The sequence below is a fragment of the Lynx canadensis genome, chromosome E1 (assembly GCF_007474595.2).
Source record: "Lynx canadensis isolate LIC74 chromosome E1, mLynCan4.pri.v2, whole genome shotgun sequence".
NCBI classification, from domain to species: domain Eukaryota; kingdom Metazoa; phylum Chordata; class Mammalia; order Carnivora; family Felidae; genus Lynx; species Lynx canadensis.
In genome coordinates this window covers 13,421,281-13,441,426 of record NC_044316.2, presented here as the reverse complement: position 1 = coordinate 13,441,426, position 20,146 = coordinate 13,421,281, and the positions used below count along the sequence as shown (strand labels likewise).

The window sequence follows — 20,146 nt, the reverse complement described above, 5'->3', positions numbered from 1 at the left end:
GTCCAAGTGTGAAAACACATGCATATGCCTGTTTTAGCCCCATGACCTTGGTGAACAGCCTACAGTGAGTGCACTCTTCTCTCTCTTCAGGGTTAGGAGATGTTTTTCTCATCCTGAAATGCTCTTGGTTTTTCTTGTCAATCCTGACTCACACTGTGAGAAGGGTGTCTGGAGGAGACCAGAAACTAGAGCCAAGAGATTGGAAATGATCCTCATTCTTTTTGCTTTTCCATGATCTCTCAACTTCCACTTCCATCTCCTTTCTTCCTGAATCAATACTGATATTTTGTGGGGCAAATGTCTTATTTTTCTGTGTGGGGTAAATCTTAAGGAAAAAATGATAGCACTGTTGTTTGGGTAGATGAGTGTAACCCATATAGCAGGATATCTTGAGATGGGGTAATATTGTGACCCGGGGGAGGAATTCTGGACAGTCTGTAGTGCCGTATCTGAAAATCAATACGATAGATTTAGATAAGGGAGATATGATTTGGAAGGCCTCGAGGTCAGTGAATGTTTCAACCTCCACTATTTTCGGTGAATGCTGAAACAAATAAGAAATCCCTTGGGTTGTCATAAATTTCTTTCCCTTCCTTCCTTCCTCCCTTCCTTCTTTTGTTTCTGTCTGTCTCTGTCTCTGTCTGTCTCTCTTTCATCACATTGTTCTAGATGCTAGTGTTTGGCTGTGAACAAGATAGAACCTCCCCCTATCCTTAAAGTCTAGCAAAGAGAAAATAATCGCTATTTAATGGTCTGGAGGGTGAATTACTAGGTGACAGGATGGAATGAGGTGGAGAGAGCATGTGTCAGGGAATGGAAAATGTGATGTCATACGGTGGGTGACAGCAGGATGCCTTTGAGAAAATGAGAAATACTTGGTATACCTGGAGTGGAGAGAGGACTAGACATGAGTTAATTGATGTGATGAAATAGGATCTTGTGGGTCATGTAAACTGGTTTGGACTTTATGTTAATGGAAAGAAGAAACTCTTCAATTAGAATAGTGACACAAGCAGGTTTGACCTATAAAAAGAATGATTCTGGATAATGTCAATGGGATGGAAAGGAGTGAAAGTAAACGTGGAGAGACCAGACTTGTTATGATGGTTCAGGTGAGGAAAGTGACCTGAATGGTGGCTGTGGGATATGTAGCCCACATACGAGAAGTGTATGTACGTGGGATATGTATACGAGAAGTGAGAAGAAAGGGAGACTGGTAACATACAGTAAATGCGTGAGGAGCACGAAGAGAGGAAGGAGTCAAGGACGGCTCTCAGGTTTGACTCGAGTACCTTGTAGGCGGTACTGTCAGTCACTGAACTAGAGCTACTGGGAGTGGAGCCCCTCTGGGTCAAGGAAGACAGTAAACTAAATTTCACAAAGATTGGTTTCAGAGTAACAGTGAGCCATGCAGGAAGATGGCCACCAGAGAGCTGAACACCCAGGTCTATAGCCCAGACGAGCTATGTGGGCTGGATAAATACACTTGGGATTCACTGTCATATTTAGGGGAAGTGTAGGAGGATTCTGAGGACCACCAATATTCAAATGATGACTGAACAGGAGACGTTCTCTAAGGACTCTGTGAAGGCATTCCAAGGGAGATAGGGGAAACTTGAAACTGAAGTGTCACCACAGCCAAGAGATGGGAGAGTTTTAAGAAGGAAGAAGTGACGATTAGTTTTAAATGTGATATGTTATCCGATTTAGAGACTTGGAGGCCATTGGAGGCTTGTATTTTCAGTAGAGTCAGCTGCCACCTGTGCCTATATTCTCACTCATCCACCATTTGACAATAGGCCACTTGCAATGGAAATATATTTATTTCTTATACTTGGATTTTAGGGTCTGTTATTTTCTTCATAAATATAATAGAGTCACAGAATGACAGAGAGGAACCAAACTGTCGTCTCAGAGTTCCTCCTTCTGGGCCTGCCCATCGAACCAGAGCAGTGGAATCTGTTCTGTGCTCTGTTCCTGGCTGTGTATGTTACCACCATCCTGGGGAACCTTCTCATCGTCGTCCTCATTTGCCTGGACTCCCACCTCCACGTGCCCATGTATTTGTTTCTTAGCAATTAATCCTTCTCTGACCTCTGCTTCTTCTCTGTCACAATGCCCAAACTGCTGCAGAACATGCAGAGCCAGGTCCCGCCCCTCCCCTATGCCAGCTGCCTGGCCCAGATGTATTGTTACTTGTTTTTTGGAGTTCTTGAGAGCTTCCTCATTGTTGTCATGGCCTATGGTCACTATGTGGCCATCTGTTTTCCTCTGCACTACACCACCATCATGAGCCCCAACCTCTGTCTCTCCTTGGTGGTGGTCCTGGGTGCTGACTACTGCCCATGCCATGTTGCACACCCTGCTCATGGCCAAGCTGTCCTTCTGTGCCAACAACATAATCCCTCACTTTTTCTGTGACATGTCTGCTCTGCTGAAGCTGGCCTGCTCTGACACTCGAGTCAATGAGTTGGTGATATTTATCATGGGAGGGCTTGTTCTCGTCATCCCATTCCTACTCATTGTCATGTCTTATGCACGGATCGTGTCCTCCATCCTCAGGGTCCCTTCTGCCAGGGGCATCTGCAAGGCCTTCTCCACCTGTGGCTCCCACCTCTCTGTGCTGTCTCTGTTCTATGGGACAGTTATCGGTCTCTACTTGTGTCCATCAGCTAATAATTCTGCTGTTGAGGAGACTGTCTTGGCCATGATGTACACTGTGGTCACCCCCATGCTGAATCCCTTCATCCAAAGTCTGAGGAACAGAGACATGAAGGGAGCCCTGGGAAGAGTCTTTTGGAAAAAGAAAGTATCTTTCTCTCTAAAATGGTAACAATTTGGATTTTTACATTATTTAATTCAGTGGGTATAGTAATGTTGATAATGGAATATGACTCTAAATCAGTGTTTTTTCTCCCTTAATTTTAAAGCTATCAAATTTTCTGTTCAGATAAAAACCCTATGCTAAAGGCAAATATGAAAATGTGGTAACTACTTAGCTGCTTTCAGGTAGAGTTGGGGGCAGGAAACCAGTTTGATGTGAATCCATATTTCCCTTTTGCCAGGTGGAATTGAAGTTTGAAAATAAGACTTATATACCTTTGTGCAAAACATCTATTATTCATTTCAATTCCGAAATTGTCTTCTTCCAACATCACTGTCATCATTGCTTTTCTTCCTGCTCAAAAATCCTCAGTGATGCACTCAAGTGAAGAAAGAATAAAATCCAACCTTTCTTTCTCACAGAACACAGAGAATCCTGGAGTTCTCAACTTCTCTATACACCTCACTCTCCACTATGAATAAAAGCACTTCTTATTTCCTTCTCTCCATCCATATGCTCACCTCATTCTATCCTTTGATTTTAATTTTATTTTTTGAGCCAGATCAGAAAAATTGTTCTTTACAAAAGAGAATAAGTAGCAAACACTTGTTGCGTGCTTTTGAATGTGTCAGGCACTTTTCCAATCTATTAGTCTACCACCTCTATGATGCTGGTCCTATGGTCATCCTCATTCTATAGGTAAAATGATAGAAAGGTTAATTTACTGCCCAACATCACATAAGAAGTTAAGATTGGAACCCAGGCAGTTTGGTGTGTAGCCCAAGATCCTCATGACTACATTATACTGCATCTTGAAACTGCCAAACTGTACTCCCTCCATTGTAGTGGTGCATTCTGTCCAGTTTTAGTCATTTGTCAGTAGATCATGCTTTCACATATTTCTTTCATGTCTTCATTTTTCTCATTGAATTATGCTAATACATAATCATAAAGTATAGAACAAGAATTGTAAGCCCATATTCCAGTGGCCAAGCAGGTAATGTACATGAGTGTTAAGTAAGCCAGACGCTTACTGCAAGGATGCTTGCGTGGCTCAGTTGGTTAAGCATCTGACTCTTGATTTTGGCTCAGGTCATGATCTCATGGTTTGTGAGTTTGGGCCCTGCATCAGGCTCCGTGCTGACAATGCAGAGCCTGCTTGGGTTTCTCTCTCTCTCCCTCTCTCTCTCTCACCCTCTCACACATACACACACACTCTCTCAAATAAATAAATAAATAAATAATCAACTGCAGAAATATGATCAAAGATTTTTTATTTTATTAATATATGGAATATGCCTCTATCATAGCTCAAAAATATATGCCACTGGAGATGATATTTTAACTTTGATATTGAATAAATTATAAATGAAAATAGAAATACTTAATTATTAAATACATTATTGTATTTTGTAACTCCTTTGATTTGGAAGCAAAACCTGGCATCTTTTCTTCTGACCAAGATGTCAGTGTGAAGTCCTTTGTTTTATCTTGAATTGTTTAGTGGAGAATTTAGGATTGGGTCCATTAACTGGGAATGATATTTAGATTTTTTTTTCCTGTTTAATAATACAAGATCTGGGGGCGCCTGGGTGGCGCAGTCGGTTAAGCGTCCGACTTCAGCCAGGTCACGATCTCGCGGTCCGTGAGTTCGAGCCCCGCGTCAGGCTCTGGGCTGATGGCTCGGAGCCTGGAGCCTGTTTCCGATTCTGTGTCTCCCCCTCTCTCTGCCCCTCCCCCGTTCATGCTCTGTCTCTCTCTGTCCCCCCAAAAAATAAAATAAACGTTGAAAAAAAATTAAAAAAAATAATAATACAAGATCTGTTCACAACCACATGCACTTTGAATATGGATCAAATCTTTGCACAAACATTTATATAATTAAGATCACTTTTCTGGAGGCATAAGTAGAATTCTAATATTCCAATGTTGTCATAATATTTTTCAGTATTATATTGCACAGTGTTCCATTAACTTGAATTTTTGCTCTTCATTTAGTGTATTAATTGGGAAAGGTAAACTAATATGTTCATATAACATATAATGTTATTTTATTGTCATAAAATTGGGAATAAATGAACATTTTACAAGAACTCATCATTCAGCTCCTTAATTTTGTATATATAGACCAGTCATTATTTTCATTCCTGTAAATGTATTTTAACTATGATGAGTAGTTCACATTATTCTTTGCCAAATTATTTTTTCAAAGTACAGTTTTTTCAAAAGGAATCAGTCAGTTGAATAATATATTTGTGCAATTATTTGTGACTGTATTTTCAGAGAAGTATTCACAATGTATTCAGACATGATTTGCATATCAAGATAACCCCATGTATTGAATCCAATCTTCACGAGTGATAGGAGAGGTTTTTAAAAAATTATTGTGTAACATGAGTAACTCATTTTCTTTAAACATTTCCAAAACCTTTTTTGGTCCCATGTCTGACCTCCACATAGTGCCAAAGACTACCATATTGTTTAGTCAATTTTTAAAGTGGAGCACTGGCCAGCTGGTTCAATTCATGGGAACGTATTCAGTTTATGATATAATTACTATTCTATTAAGCCTTTTAGTTTTGAAATTTTAGCATTGAAAAATATTATAATAAATGACTCACGTTAGGTGTCATGGAAAATATTGTCACTTCAGATTTATTTTTTTTTAAATTTTATTTATTTATTTTAAGTAATCTCTACACCCAACGTGAGGCTCAAACTCACAACCCTGAGACCAAGAGTCACATACTCTACCAACTGAGTCAGCAAGACACCCTGGGTTTAATTTTTAAAAACAAGTTTGATATTATCACTAATACTATCAGAGTGCAGTTTGTAGTAGACTTACTAATTTTGACCAGCTAACATTAAAATTTTGAAGTTTTTTTTCCTCTAATAAATATATAACTAATTTCTTGATATTGTGTCAAATAGGGAATCTTTTCCAAAGTTTCTTTGGAAGGATCAAACCTTTTATCAGCATCACAATTAAATATAGTGAATTCAGTGGTATTATTAATGTTTATATTCTCATGTGGCAAAGCACGAATGCTGCTTTCTGTTTGAAGCACATAATTTTTGCTAAATCCCAAAGACCATCATTTACTACTCAAAATCTCTAAAAAGTGTGAAGCCCAATTATTTCATTGAATACAACAGCATTGCACAATATCATTGTTGATTTTATAATCATATTGAAAAATGAATGAAAAACTTCAGGCTTCTTTTTGCTTCTTAAACTTTTCATCTCATAACTTTTTTTCTACACTGATCATTGTAAGATTCATTTAATGTAAAATAGGTTTGACACAGGTGCTCTTTGCTTGCTAATTAAACGTGTTGGGATACAGTATATTCCAGGAAGAAACACTCGGGTTTTTCCCCCCAAAATACAATTATTTTTCCATTTTTGGTATCTGCAGTGAATCCAGAAAATATTACCTTCTTCTGAGAAAAGCAGTGCCAAGAAGGCAATGATACATGCTGACGAACTGGAGAGTTTATGCCGTGTCTGAAAGGACAAAGTGCTACCAAGCACAGGAGGTTGCTTTTGGGTGGGAATGTAGGCCCAGGACCACAATACCTCCCAGCTGTTTGGCCCCATGTCTGATCTCTGTTAGTATAGATGCCCAACATTTTGTGTATCCAATTTATTAAGCAAAGCATTGTCCAATTCTTAGGAGGACATTCTGTTAAGCATAATTATTAAACTATTAACTATAGATTTGGATTTTTATGACAATCTTTCAACTTCTAGTGTTATGTCTTATAGGTAGCATACAGTTGGGAATATTTATTTTATCCATTCAGACATTGTATATCTTTTAGTTGGTGAGTTTATCCATTTACATGGATTCCACAGCATGGTGGCAATATGATGCCGTGGCCACATAAGTTGAAGGTTCTTATTTGCAAAATTCTGGTATTAGTGTTAGTGTTACCTTATTTATTTTGAAGGTTTTTTGGTCAGGGGATCTTGCGTTACACATACATACCACGGATACATAAATTCATTCTGAGCTGGAGCTATGTCCTAATCACTCCTGTGTCTCCCATGAGATAATGCCTTGCATGTGGTAGAAAATTCCCAGTCTCCATTTCAGTCTCCAAAATTACCTCATGTCACCTTCTGGAAGGCTTTACCTAGAAGCAGTCTTCCCAGAGCCCCATGCATGTCCTTGTTCCTCAGGCTGTAGATGAAAGGGTTCATCATGGGGGTCACCACAGCATACATCACTGTGGCTACTGAATCCTTCATGGAGTAGGATTGGAGAGGCTGCAGATATACCATACAAAGTGTCCCATAGAAAAGAGAGACCACAGCCAAATGAGAGGCACAGGTGGAGAAGGCTTTGTATTTACTAGAGGCTGAAGGTATTTGGAGGATGGTTCTGACGATACGAATGTAGGATATCATCATGAACCCAAAGGGGGTGAGGAAGATAAAGATGCCTGTGGTAATCAGCACTATGTGAATGATCTGGGTGTTGGAACAGGCCAACCTCAGCAGAACATACATCTCACAGAAGATGTAGTGGATCTTCTGGGAACCACAGAATGTCACCTTGGTCATGAAGAGGGTGAGGGTGAGGCCATAGAGGAGAGAAAGTGACCAACACAAGGTGAGGAGCAAAATACAGAGTGCAGGGCTCATGGCTGTGACATAGTGGAGGGGGCGGCAGATGGCCACATAGCGGTCATAGGCCATTGTAGCCAGGATGAGATTGTCCAGTGTCACCAAGGAGACCAGGAAGTAGAGCTGTGTCAGACACCCCGCATAGGAGATGGCTTTGTTCTGGGACTGAAGGTTCACCAACATCTTGGGGATTGTGTTGGTGACAAAGAAAAGGTCGGTGAAGGAGAGGTTGGCCAGGAAGAAGTACATGGGAGTGTGCAAGCGGGGATCAAAGCTGATGGCCAGGATGATGAGCACATTTCCCACAACTGTGACCAGGTACATGGATAAGAACATCCAGAACAGGACTTGCTGCTGCTCAGGACTCTCTGAAATCCCCAGGAGTAGGAAGTCAGAGATTCTAGTCTGGTTGCCTCCATCCATTTCCCCAACTGTCTACAATATCAGTACCACCAAATGTCTGCTAAGTGTCCTCTATTGAATAAGTACATTCAGATGAGCAAAATAAATTATTTTCTTAGCACTAAAATTATCTTAATTTTATAAAAAATCATTAAAATAGACTCAACTTTATACTTTTTTTAAACAAGAAAGAAATAACAGACACAGAAACAGAACATGGAAAATGTTTATGAACCTTAATCATTCCAGCAACTGCTAATTTGGCATACTCAATGTTCTAGGAATTATGTCTATGTCATATATGAAATCCTATTGTCTTAAATACTCTTGCAGTGCTTAAAGATGATATGTAGTGCATATTGCATAGGTGTTTCAATGATATTTTATATACATTATAAAAATGGGCATTACACAAGAGAACAAAAAAGAGTAAGTAAGAGTATTGGAAAAGAGAAAGAAAAGTAATTATTTGCTAAAATGAGAATTTATCTGGGAAATCTAAGACAATCAATGGATAGGCCATTAGGAATAAAAAGGGTTTACATTGGACTGGACAATCACACAATACGTGGACCCCAAACTAATGGCACTCGCGTAGTCATCTCATGTAGTTAGTAAGATTGCATTGTCAGAACACTTGAATTCCAGCCCAAGTGCTACCACCGGTCAGTTGTCTGGTAAATCATTCGTGCTCTTTAATAGCCCATTTCTTCATGTGAAAATTAAGTCACAATGTGCTTAACACAGAGCGCTTGTCTGCAGTGAGCAGTCAAGAAACATTGCCTATTGTCATTACATGTAGACAATCATCAGAAGTAGGATAGAAGCTGAGGTGAAACAATTGCATCCACACTATCACCAAACAGATCTATGCATTGAGATGTTAACAGGAATCAGACTGGACCTTCACCATCTCCGGTGAGGCATGATGTGTACATTTAAGAATAGATATACCATGGTACCAAGCAGAAAGATAAATTTGTGGCACTGGTGCATATTCCCTTGAATTAATCTAAATTTAATGTATTGAAACATAAAATTCTAACATAAAATTTAATGTATTGAAACATAAAATTTTTAAGAAATAAAAGATAATCTAAATGTCATCTACAAATAAGCATGAAAATAAGCTAAGAAAATGTAGAAAAAAACAGAGTGAGGAGACACTTGCTCTGTGAAATATCCAGGACTCTAAAAATAAAAGAGTGTATTAAGGCTAGAATGAAAGATGAATAGTGTCATTGACTGATGAATAGTTAAAGAAGATGTGGCGTGTATATATATATATATATATATATACGCAATGGAATATTATTCCTCCATAAAAAAGAATGAAATCTTGCCATTTGCAACCATGTGGATGGAGCTAGAGAATATATGCTAAGTGAAATAAGTCAGTCAGAGAAAGACAAATACTATATGATTTCACTCATATGTGGAATTTAAGAAACCAGACAAATGAGCAAAAGGAAAAGAAGAGAGAGAGAAAGAGACAAATTAGAAGACAGACCCTTAATTATAGAGAACTGCTGATAAGCAAAGGGGAGGTAGATGGGGCGATGGTTGAAATAGGTGATGGGGATTAAGGAATGCACTTGTGGTGAGCACCAGGGGTGGTATGGAAATGTTGAATCACTATATTGTATACCTGAAACTAATAATACACTGTATGTTTACTAAATGGAATTAAAATAAAACTTAAAAAAAATTAAAAGGCAACTTCAAAAAAAACACATGTCCATAGAACTAAAGGAAAATGTGTTTAAAGAAGTAAAAGAAGGGGCGTCTGGGTGGCTCAGTCAGTTAAGTGTCCAACTTCGTCTCAAGTCATGATCACACCGTTCCTGAGTTCCAGCCCCACGTCGGGCCCTGTGCTGACAGCTCAGACCCTGGAGCCTGCTTCGGATTCTGTGTCTCCCTCTTTCTCTCCCCCTCCCCTGCTCATGCTCTCTCTCTCTCTCTCTCTCAAAAATAAATACTCATTAAAAAATTAAAAACAATAAAGGAGTAAAAGAAGGTATTATGACAATGCCTATCAAATCAAGACTATCAATAGGAGGAAGGAATTTTAAAACATAATCACAGGGAAATTGTGGAGTTGAAAAGTGTCATAATTAAAACAAAAAAGTCCCTGGAGGGGCTCAACAGTGAGTTCGAATGGCAGAAGAATTAGTAATCCTATAGATAGATTGATGCAAGCTGAAAAAAGAGAGAAAATGAAGAAAAATGAAGAGAGCCTCAGGGAAATGTGGGACACCATTAAGCACACCAACATATACGTGGCGGGAGTACTGGAAAGAGGAGAGAGAGCAAAAGGGAGGAGCAGAAAAATGTTTGAAGACATAATTAGTGAAAACTTCCCAAATTTATTGAAAAATACTTACACATCTAGAAGCTCAACAAATTCCGAGTAGGATAAACAGAGAGAGACCCACAAACAGACTCACCACCATAAAAAATCTGAAAGGTGAAGACAAGGAGAAATCCTGAAAGCTGAAAGAAACAAATATCTATTTATACAGAAATTCTGATGACATTAACAGTTGACCTAGCAGAAACAATGGGGGCCAGAAGGCACTGGGATAATATATTTAAAGTTAAAACAAAACAATAAAACCCCCAAATCCCATAAAACAAGAATCCCATGTCCAGTAAAGCTCTTTTTCAAAATGAAGACAGTATAAAATATTTCTCAGGTCAACAAAACTGAGAGAATTTGTTCTTACCAGTCCTGCCTTACTTACAAAAAATACTGAAGGAGGTTTTTGAGCTGAAAGTAAATGACCCCAGTTGGTAATTTGCACACACACAAGCAACAAAGAATAGCGGTAAAGGCAGTTAGGTAAATATACAATACAGCTTAAGTGCTTATTTTCTCCTTTCTTGTCTTAACTGATTTATGAACCAAGTATATGAAATAATAGGTAATAGTATATTGTCAAGCTTATAGTGCATAGATATACAACATATTGTCAATAACAGGACAAGGGATGTCAGTGGGATCAAAGCTGTATTGACTAAGGAAATGACTATAGAAAGGTAAATTCATAATTATGACAATATATTGTTGGGTTATATGCTTATATAAATATGTGTATATATATGCTTATATATATACTGGGTTACATATCTCTCTCTCTATATATAGATACCACATCTAACATTAATAGATGTTATACCTATAACAATAATAGTACAAAAAAGAGGGGAAAGGGAATAGATCTCCACAAGAATTGTTTCTATAGATCACTAGAATTAAGCTAGTACAGATCTGAAGCTGCTTCTCATATGTTAAGGTGTATATAGGAGACCCTAGAGCAGCCACTAAAAAAAAATCCAACTCTCAAAGAACATGGCTTCAAAATCATTACAGAAATTAAAATTCTACATTAGACACTATTCATTTAATGGAAAAGAAATCAGTTAAAGGAGGAATAGAGGCACGACAAGACATGAGACATGTAGGAAACATTATTACCTTCTGGTCTTTGTGCTTTTATAGTTGCCCTATCCTACATTTTGCTTAAATGTCTGTTTCCCACAAGACTGTGAGTGCCTCAAGAACAGGGACATTTTCATCATTGTATCCCAGGGCCTTGCATGGCACCAGACACAGCACAGGCTCAACGTATGAAGGTGGAACTGAACTGTATGGAGTATTAGGCATTCCATGCATTTGAAATGAATGAATGAAGTATAGTGATCGGCGCCAAGAGCTTTTCAGTAACACTACAGATAAAATGCAGTTGTTCGAAAAATCAACCAGCGTGCCAGGGTAAGTGGGCCTGTTCTGGAATTTCAATCTGGAATACGATGAATTCAAAGAAGCAGCTAAACAAGCACATGCAGATGTGCGGACAGGGAGTAACCCAGGGGATTAAAATAGCTTGGAGCTCCAGTTGAAGGGTAAGGGAGAAGGCCCAGCATTTAGCAAATGAACAGATTTGTTATCTTCACAAAATCGGATCCCCACATATCCAGTGTGGGTGGTACAGCGGGAGGATATTTTGAGTCAGAAGTTTGGGTCCAAGTGCTAGCTTAACACGTATGAGCCAACAACTACCTCCTACTGAGCACTGGCTAGAAAACGTGTTGTAAAATTTTGTATTTAGTTCACACACAAAATCACAAATTGACTCTAATATTCCAATTTCTTGATAAGGTGGCTAAGACTTAGGTTAATGAGTTTACCAAGTTACAACCAGGAACTGATCAAGTGGAAATGCGAGCCCCCTTCTTCTGTCTCCAAAGCCCACATCCCAAGCAGTTTGCCACACTTGGAAGAAGACGAATAATGCCCACCCGAATGGAGGTTTGGAGAAAGAGATGAAATGCTGTACATGGAAGCACTTCTTCAGCCTAACTGGAAGTGATTGTAAAGGGAGCTCTATTCTGAACAATTTTCTCAAACTTCTATCTCCTACCTCCTCCAGTAGGAAACCCTGCTCTCAGGACAAAGAGGCATCAGGGGCCCTAGTCTCTTCCCCATCCTGGGCCTGGCTCTCCCCCCACCTCAAACAGAGCAGTCTCAGCCCACCTATGTCTGCAGAGAGTGACTCACAGGCAGACTTGTTAGTGGCCAGCCCCTCGGTGCTGTCTACATGGGGGAGAAATGAGTGCCAGAATGTATCGTCTTGGGCTTCCCATACACGGGGTGTTATTTGTCCAAGTCAGCAGCTAGGGAGTAAACCAGAGACAAAGAGAAGAGCCAGGCTATCTCCCAGAGAAGCTAGTGCTCTGCCAGTGAAGAGGGGTGGGGTGCAGGGGTTGGGGGGGGAAGGGGGAGTGGATTCCCTATCACAGAAGGCATTTAGACATTATCATGCAGGTGGAGTGGTTGTTTCAGAGCTGATTCAGCTTTTGTGGAAGTAGGTGAAGGTTAAGATCTCTTTTAACTCTAAGATTCCAAACCATAGAGTAATCATACGGTGGTCCTTCGGCATTTGCGTGAAAATGGAAGTACTCTTAGCACAGGCTCTAGAGACTTTCCGTATATACAACTTCCCATATCTGTGGTTTATTACCATATAATTCACCTATGGTTCAATACCATGAATGAGATAGTTTGTTCTCCTAGTACTTAAGGGAGAGTTTTCGCTGAAAAGATCTGCCCAAGGTCATGGAGTGATTTGGTGGCAGGGACGAGGCTTTGACCAGGAGTTCAAGTCACATGTTTGCTTTGTTAGCCTAGAAGTGGGAGAAGGTAGAAAGCCTGGAAACTTGGGGCTAGCAAAAGAAAGACTGCTTTCCTCTTAGAAAAACGGTTGACCGATAATGGGAAACTGATGGGCTCATTCCAGAGATCCCTCCAAGAACCCCCAAATGGCCTAAAATGAAAAAGAGCACAGTGGTAACTCCCTGAGTGACCCCAACCCTGAGCACACCAGCTACCCCCTCTGTTTCTGCCGTGGAGACAAAGGCCTCCCATCTCCTTAGACCTCATCAGAAACAATGTCCCTCCACAGCCTATTTGCCTGGATTTGGGGCCCTCTGGGATATCTGCCCCACAGGGGGGAAGGAAGGAAGCAGGGAGGAGCGCAGGGGAAAGTCAGAGGACACCCAGAGGGAATACTATTTTTGCTTTCTAGCGCTGAAGGAAAGTTCCCCCGGACACTTGAGTCTGCATCAGAATCTCCTGTGATACTTTAAAACAAACAGCTGCTTTTCGGTCCCCTTCCTGGAAAGACTGGTTCTGGTTTGAGAACCAAGTCCTTTTTAGCAATCATCTGGTGATTCTGATTGTGCAGAAATGCTGTTCTGAGTCTGTGGGTTCTCACTTGTATGGTCAGCTGACCTCAGAGACAGAAACCCCTTTCCAGGATAGCTCTGCAGGGAGGGGAAGGGTGTAGGGGTGGTATGGAAAAGTAGTCCCTCCTTGATGTTGGAAAACTGGCCTTTGGTACCTCTTCTGTTGCTCCCCAGCTGCAGGACCTTGAGGAGGGCATGCAACCTCCCCGAGCCTCTCTGTCCCACCCGTGAAGCCTTCCTTGCAGGCTCGGGAATGACATGCAACAGAGCTTATGACAGCACTTTGAAAACTGGAGAGCACTGAAAAGATTGGAGGGGTTATTAGTTACCTTTAAACACTAAGAGGTTTGATTCTATGAAGATTCTGTCAAAGTTTGTGAGTCTGTTTGTGAGAGAAAAATAGAGAAGAGGGAAGATAAGAAAGGAGGGAAAAACAGAGAACATGAACCTGTGACATGCAGACCTTACCCACTGTCCTGTGCTGCTCTCAGAATTTTCTGGTTCTGCTGCCTCGTTTCCTCTCACGTAGGATATCAATTCGATCAAGACATAAAGGACCCTAAAACATTGCTTTCTGAGTAGGACTTGGCAATTTGTCCCGTTGGCTAAAGTGGGAAGGAGGATATTGGTGCCTGGACCTTCAGTCCCTGTAAAAGAGGAGACATTATGGAAGGCCGTGGACGCCCTGATGACAATTCGGCATCTGGGAATTGAAGCCTGTGTCTCAGGTTCATGAAGGAAGGGGGTGTACTGGGAGAGCACCAGGCCTACCTATCTGTTTTGGAGAGGCCTTGGGGAGGCGATCCCATGACAGCTTGTTGAGATGAACCTGGATAATTGCTCCAATGTTTGTATCTGTTAGGAAGGGTCTTGGGAAATGAGTCTTATTTACCAATATTTGAAAATTTCTGTAGGAATTTTGACAAACTGACAAAATATGAAAAACCAGAACTTGCATAAAAAAACACATTGTCAGCACTTTGCACGCCTCATGCTCTCTTGCAGTCACTGTTTCTGCAAAGAGTAACCACTCCTAATAGCATAATTTAGTTTTGCCCGTATTTGTACTTTATGTAAGTGAAAGCACGTAGTTGTACTCTTTTGTGTCCGTTTCTTTTACTCAGCATTGTATGTGACGTTCATCCATATTGCTGCACGTGGTTGTAGATTGCTCATTGCTGTAAAATGCTCTGTTGTGTGACTATGCCATTGAAAGAAATCCATTCTACCTTGATGAGTTCTAGTAGTCTCTATTTCTGGCTACTGTGAATAGTGCAGCTACACATACTTCCTGGGCATCTATACTTTATGTGAAGTGATTTGTTGTTTTGACTTTATCATTTAGATCTGTTAGTAATCTAGAATGGATTATAATATCTGGTGAGGTAGAAGTCAAGATATATTTTTTCCCACAAGTGTGGATATCCAACTAAATCTTTAAAAAAATTTTTTTTAAATGTTTTTATTTATTTTTGACACGGAGAGAGAGACAGAGCACGAGCGGGGGAGGGGCAGAGAGAGAGGGAGACAGAATTTGAAGGAGGCTCCAGGCTCTGAGCTCTCAGCACAGAGCCCTACACGGGACTCAAACTCGTAGACTGCGAGATCATGACCTGAGCCGAAGTCGGACGCTCAGCTGACTGAGCCACCCAGGCGCCCCTCCAACTGAATCTTAAACATGCTGTGTTTCTCCATTTTTTTTTTTTTTTGGCTCACTTTATTTTTATTTATTATTCTTTTAACTATTATTTTTTTCTTTCTCCAAATTTTATTTAAATTCCTGTTAGTTGACATACAGTGTAATATTTATTTCAAGTGTAGAATTTAGTGATTCATCACTTACACACAACACCCAGTGGTTATCACAAGTGCCTTCCTTAATACCCATCACCTATTTAACCCATCCCCCTGCCCACCTCCCCTCCAGCAACCATCAGTTTGTTCTCTATAGTTAAGAGTCTGTTTTTTGGTTTGCCTCTCTTTTATTTCTGCCCTATGTTCATTAGACCTAAATGGGAGACAGGAAACCATCAAATTCTAGAAGAAAATGCAGGCAGTAACCTCTTTGACATTGACCATAGTAACTTTTTTGTAGATATGTCTCCTGACGCAAGGGAAACAAAAACAAAATAAACTATTGGGACTTCATCAAAATAAAAAGCTTCTGGGGCGCCTGGGTGGCTCAGTCCGTCAAGTGTCTGACTCTCAGTTTTGGCTCGGGTCATGATCTCACGATTTTGTGAGTTTGAGCCCCGCATCAGGATCTGTGCTGACAGTGTGGAGCCTGCTTGGGATTCTCTCTCTCCCCCTCACTCTGGCCCTCCCCTGCTCATGCTGTCTCTGTCTCTCTCAAAGTAAATCAATAAACTTAAAAAAATAAGTTCAATATTCAATATTCAATATTTGAATATCAAAAATATTCAATACATAAATAAAAAGCTTCCACACAGTGAAGGAAACAATATATGAATAGGAGAAGATGTTTGTAAATGGCATACCTGATAAAGGGTTAGTATCAAAATATATAAAGAAGTTTAAAACTTAATATCCAAAAACAAATAATCCAGTTAAAAAGTGGGCAGAGGACATGATGACATTTTCCAAAGAAGGCATACAGAGGGCTAAGAGACACCTATTTACTTCAAACAAATAATAAGGTGGGGTAGTCTTCAGAGTAGAAGTCTTTCACATCTTTGCTAGATTTATTCCCAAGCGTTTATTGCCTTTTATTAAATAATTCTCAGATTTCAATACTTACAGAAGAATAATAATCCATACCCACAATTATACTATGTTATTACATATTTACCAAGCTAGTAAAATGAATAACAATAGTGAAACATTATTGGTGGGATGATGGGTAAACAGTTATAGTTTCATGGCAAATGGGCAGTATAGGACAGAACTTTAAAACTATCCATATGTGCACGTGGATGGATTTATTTTTAAGAATGTAGGCTAAGAGAGTAAATCATATGAGAAAGTAATGCTTGTGGAAATGATATTTTTTAATATTCAAAATTTTGAATTAATCCTCAAACAGCATAGTAGGGCAACATTTGACAAAACTATGGTGTGAGGGTGTATTGACGTACCTCAGAAGGTATAATTATGACAAATGTGTAAACTGTGTTGTTACAAAGACATTCACAGACAAAATATAAATATGGAAGAGTAACATAATTTAAGTTAAAAGCTGGAACTAAAAATATTGGTGAATATTTAAGCAGTGGAAGACGCACGTCTGTCAATGAATTAGGAGAGCATATGAGATAGTACAAACTTATGTATTTTAAGTTAGCTGGTAAAATTTTACTCTAAGTTTAAGTAGCTGGTAAGCATGGTTTCAAAGGTAGACTGAAATCATCCCTGCACATGAATCCCAGCAAGTAGGTGATTCTACATTAAACCCAAAATGTTCTTAAAAAGGATGGTTGAAATACAGGATCCCATCTAGTTTCACAGAGCAGGCCATGGGTGACCCCTTAAGTTCTTGTGAGTGAATTTGCATTAACTACTGCTGCTCAGCTTTAATTTTAATAAGGACTACTGCCACGGCAGTTAACATTTATTGACAACATACTATATATCCTAGGGGCACCTGGTTGGCTCAGTCACTAGAGCGTGTGACTCTTAATCTCAGAGTCATCACATTCAAGCCCCATGTTGGGCGTGGAGCCTACTAAAACAACAGCAACAACAACAACAACAAACAAACAAAACCATGTACTAGGCATTCACCCTTTATATACTTATATGAATATCTCACTTAAATATCACAAACAATGCTTTAACATACATTACCGTATTTAAACTTCCTGACAACACAATAAGGTAGTTTATATCTGCTTTGAAAGGTTAAGTAATTTCCCAGGGTCACACAGCTTACAAGCAGCAGAGCTAAGATTTGAACTTGCTGCAGTCTATCTATCTAACTGTAGAGCCAATGTTTACCACTTTGCTGTACTAACTTTTATTGTCAGAAGATAGTATGTAAGCTTACTGTAAGACAAATGGGGATCAAGGGAGCTGGCCATCAGAAATTGACTTCTACTGGAGGAGATATTATCTACAGTAAACACAACCTATGTCATTAAGCATGCAGCAAGATACCTAAAGGGAAATAGGCAAGAATAAAAAATAGTACCCCATGGTAGCTTTTTATTTTCTTATGGCGTCTAATTGGTTAGGGTGTACCTTATTATACATGTATTTGTCAAAACTCTTGGTGACTTAGCTCTCCAAGTCCTTTTTGGTAAACTTCAACAGTAATCAGTAAGTTATGAAAATATTGGCCTGAGTTGATCTTGGGAGCAATATAGAACAGTGTGGGCTGCAAACCATATTTGTTATGAACTGGTGAAGGTGGTCCTGAATGCTACAATAAATAAGTTTGAACTTTATTCTGCAGGCAGTATAAGGCCCCTGGAGATTTCTAATAGGGTGGTAGTCATATTCAATGAAGGTTAATATGATTGTGGTGTGCAGAATAGATGGAATGGGGAGAGATTAGGGACTGAGGAATATCTAGGAGGGGGTTTCAATCATTCAGCTAAGAGACTATGAACTGTCCATAAGATCATTCTTTCCTGATCCCTAACTTTATGAGTGCAACCATGGCATTGGGGTTTAGCACATATTAATGGTGCCAGGCGTTGTGCCAAATGGTAAGCATTGGTATTGCAAAGATGAAATTGACTTGGAAAAACGTTCCCCAAAGATAAAAATTAAATCTTCATGAAAGTAACAATTTTCATAATTTAAGATGTTAAGAGGGATGGGGGTCTCGGATGCCTGGTAAAATGTTACAGTAGGTCTACCTAAGGACTCCACCCTGTCAAACCCTTCCTTTCCAGTCCCGGGTTCTATTATCTCAGCATGGGGACTTCACAGATATGGGGATTCCCAGTGTCAAAAACACTGTTGGTAGGAATCCAAGTCACCAAGGTCACAGTGATGGTGGGGGAAAGTTATCTTTCCCTGAAGCTTATTCTTGGACACATACAATAGCGCAACCAGTATTTCCTTATTTTGGTCACGAGTTGTTTCAAAAGTATTCAAGTACATCCTTTATTATATTATAAATCTGAATCGCTGTGATTTTAGGGCATTATGATTGTAAGAAATTAAGTTAATGAATGATATTGGCCTGATGATGGGTATGTTTGGAGAAAGTCCTGTAGGTTAGGCATGAAGATTTCAAGTTCAGATCACAGGTCCTGAAAGTGAGGTCTCCATTTTCTCTCATCTTTAGTGCTTATATGGTGAATGCCGTTAAGTGGAGATCCCCATATTGGATGTGAAGTCACCACTGCTAAGGGGAAGGGATTTTGCTAACCCAAATTAGCTTTCTCAAGGAAGACTTGATGTCTCTGTTCCTCAAGCTATAGATAAAGGGATTCAGCACTGGGGTTACTACTGTGTACATCACTGATGCAACTGTGCCCTTCTGTGCTGAGCGGGTCGAGGGGGGACTGAAGTAAACACAAAAGGAAGTCCCAAAGAATAGAGAAACCACAGAGAGATGAGAGCTGCAGGTGGAAAAGGCTTTCTGCTTCCCCTGAATTGAGGGGATCTTCAGGATGGTCGAGAAAATATGTGCATAAGAGATTATCAGGCAAAGCACACAAACCAGTCCTGCAAGGCCCCCAACAGTGAAAATCACCAGCTCATTAATGAAGGGATCCGTGCAGGACAGACTCAGAAGTGGGTTGATGTCACAGAAGAAGTGTGGGATCTTGCGTTCGGCACAGAAGGACAGATTGTTCATCAAGAGTGTGTGTAGGAGGGAGTGGAGGGCATTCATAATCCAGGATGCAGAAACTAGGAAGACACAGAGCCCAGGGCTCATGACCATGACGTAATGGAGCGGGTAGCATATGGCCACATAGCGGTCGTAGGCCATGACGGCCAAGAGGAATGCCTCCAGCATCACAAACAGCATGAAAAAATACAGTTGCGATAGACACCCTGCATAGGAGATGGCCTGATTCTGGATCCATATGTTTGCCAGCATCTTGGGGACTGTGGTGGACACAAAGCAGGCATCAGCAAGAGAGAGGTTGGCCAGGAAGAAGTACATGGGCGTGTGGAGGTGGGCATCGGCAATGATGGCCAGAATGATGAGGAGGTTGCCGCCCACTGTGACCAGGTACGTGAACAGAAAGAGCCCAAAGAGGACTTCCTGCTGCTCTGGCTGCTTGGAAAGCCCCAGGAGGACAAATGCTGAGATGCTGGTCAGGTTTTCCCACTCCATTTGTCGGTAAGCAGAAAGATGGATTAATTGAATGAAATTGGTAAGCCCTGGTTTGTGGACTTTGAAAATGATGCAGTATTCCAACGTTGATCTTCTAGTGTAAGATGGAATCATGAAATATCCAATATTTAACTGCTTACGATGCACAAAAATGGCAGTTTCAACTGAATATTTGCAAATGCCTGTGCTTTCTGCCATGGGATACCAAAGATTTGTCTGCAACGGTGGGGGGGGGAGAGGTTTCTTTTTAAAAAGTTTTATTATATAAGCACGAATCCAA

The 20,146-nt window shown here is 40.2% G+C and overlaps 3 protein-coding genes across 3 annotated transcripts; 1 reads left to right on the top strand and 2 right to left on the bottom strand.

Annotated features, from left to right (window-relative positions):
- The first annotated feature begins 1,884 nt into the window (after positions 1–1,884).
- LOC115501354 (olfactory receptor-like protein DTMT) lies at positions 1,885–2,833 on the top strand. Its single transcript, XM_030296401.1, is given in 2 exon segments — positions 1,885–2,324; positions 2,326–2,833. Coding segments are annotated over 2 exon segments (948 nt in total).
- Positions 2,834–6,941: 4,108 nt separating this feature from the next.
- Positions 6,942–7,922, bottom strand: LOC115501487 (olfactory receptor 1D2-like). The gene has a single exon (XM_030296568.1). The coding sequence runs from the start codon at positions 7,881–7,883 to the stop codon at positions 6,942–6,944; it is 942 nt and encodes a 313-aa protein (XP_030152428.1). The 5' UTR covers positions 7,884–7,922.
- An 11,002-nt stretch (positions 7,923–18,924) lies between these two features.
- Positions 18,925–19,980, bottom strand: LOC115501437 (olfactory receptor 1G1-like). The gene has a single exon (XM_030296517.1). It carries the CDS (start codon positions 19,978–19,980, stop codon positions 18,925–18,927), a length of 1,056 nt encoding a protein of 351 aa, XP_030152377.1.
- Between the last annotated feature and the right edge of the window lie 166 nt (positions 19,981–20,146).

Bases quoted from the DNA above. Each gene is read 5' to 3' on its own strand.
- LOC115501487 (XM_030296568.1), bottom strand. From the start codon at position 7,883: ATGGATGGAGGCAACCAGACTAGAATCTCTGACTTCCTACTCCTGGGG.
- LOC115501437 (XM_030296517.1), bottom strand. From the start codon at position 19,980: ATGATTCCATCTTACACTAGAAGATCAACGTTGGAATACTGCATCATT.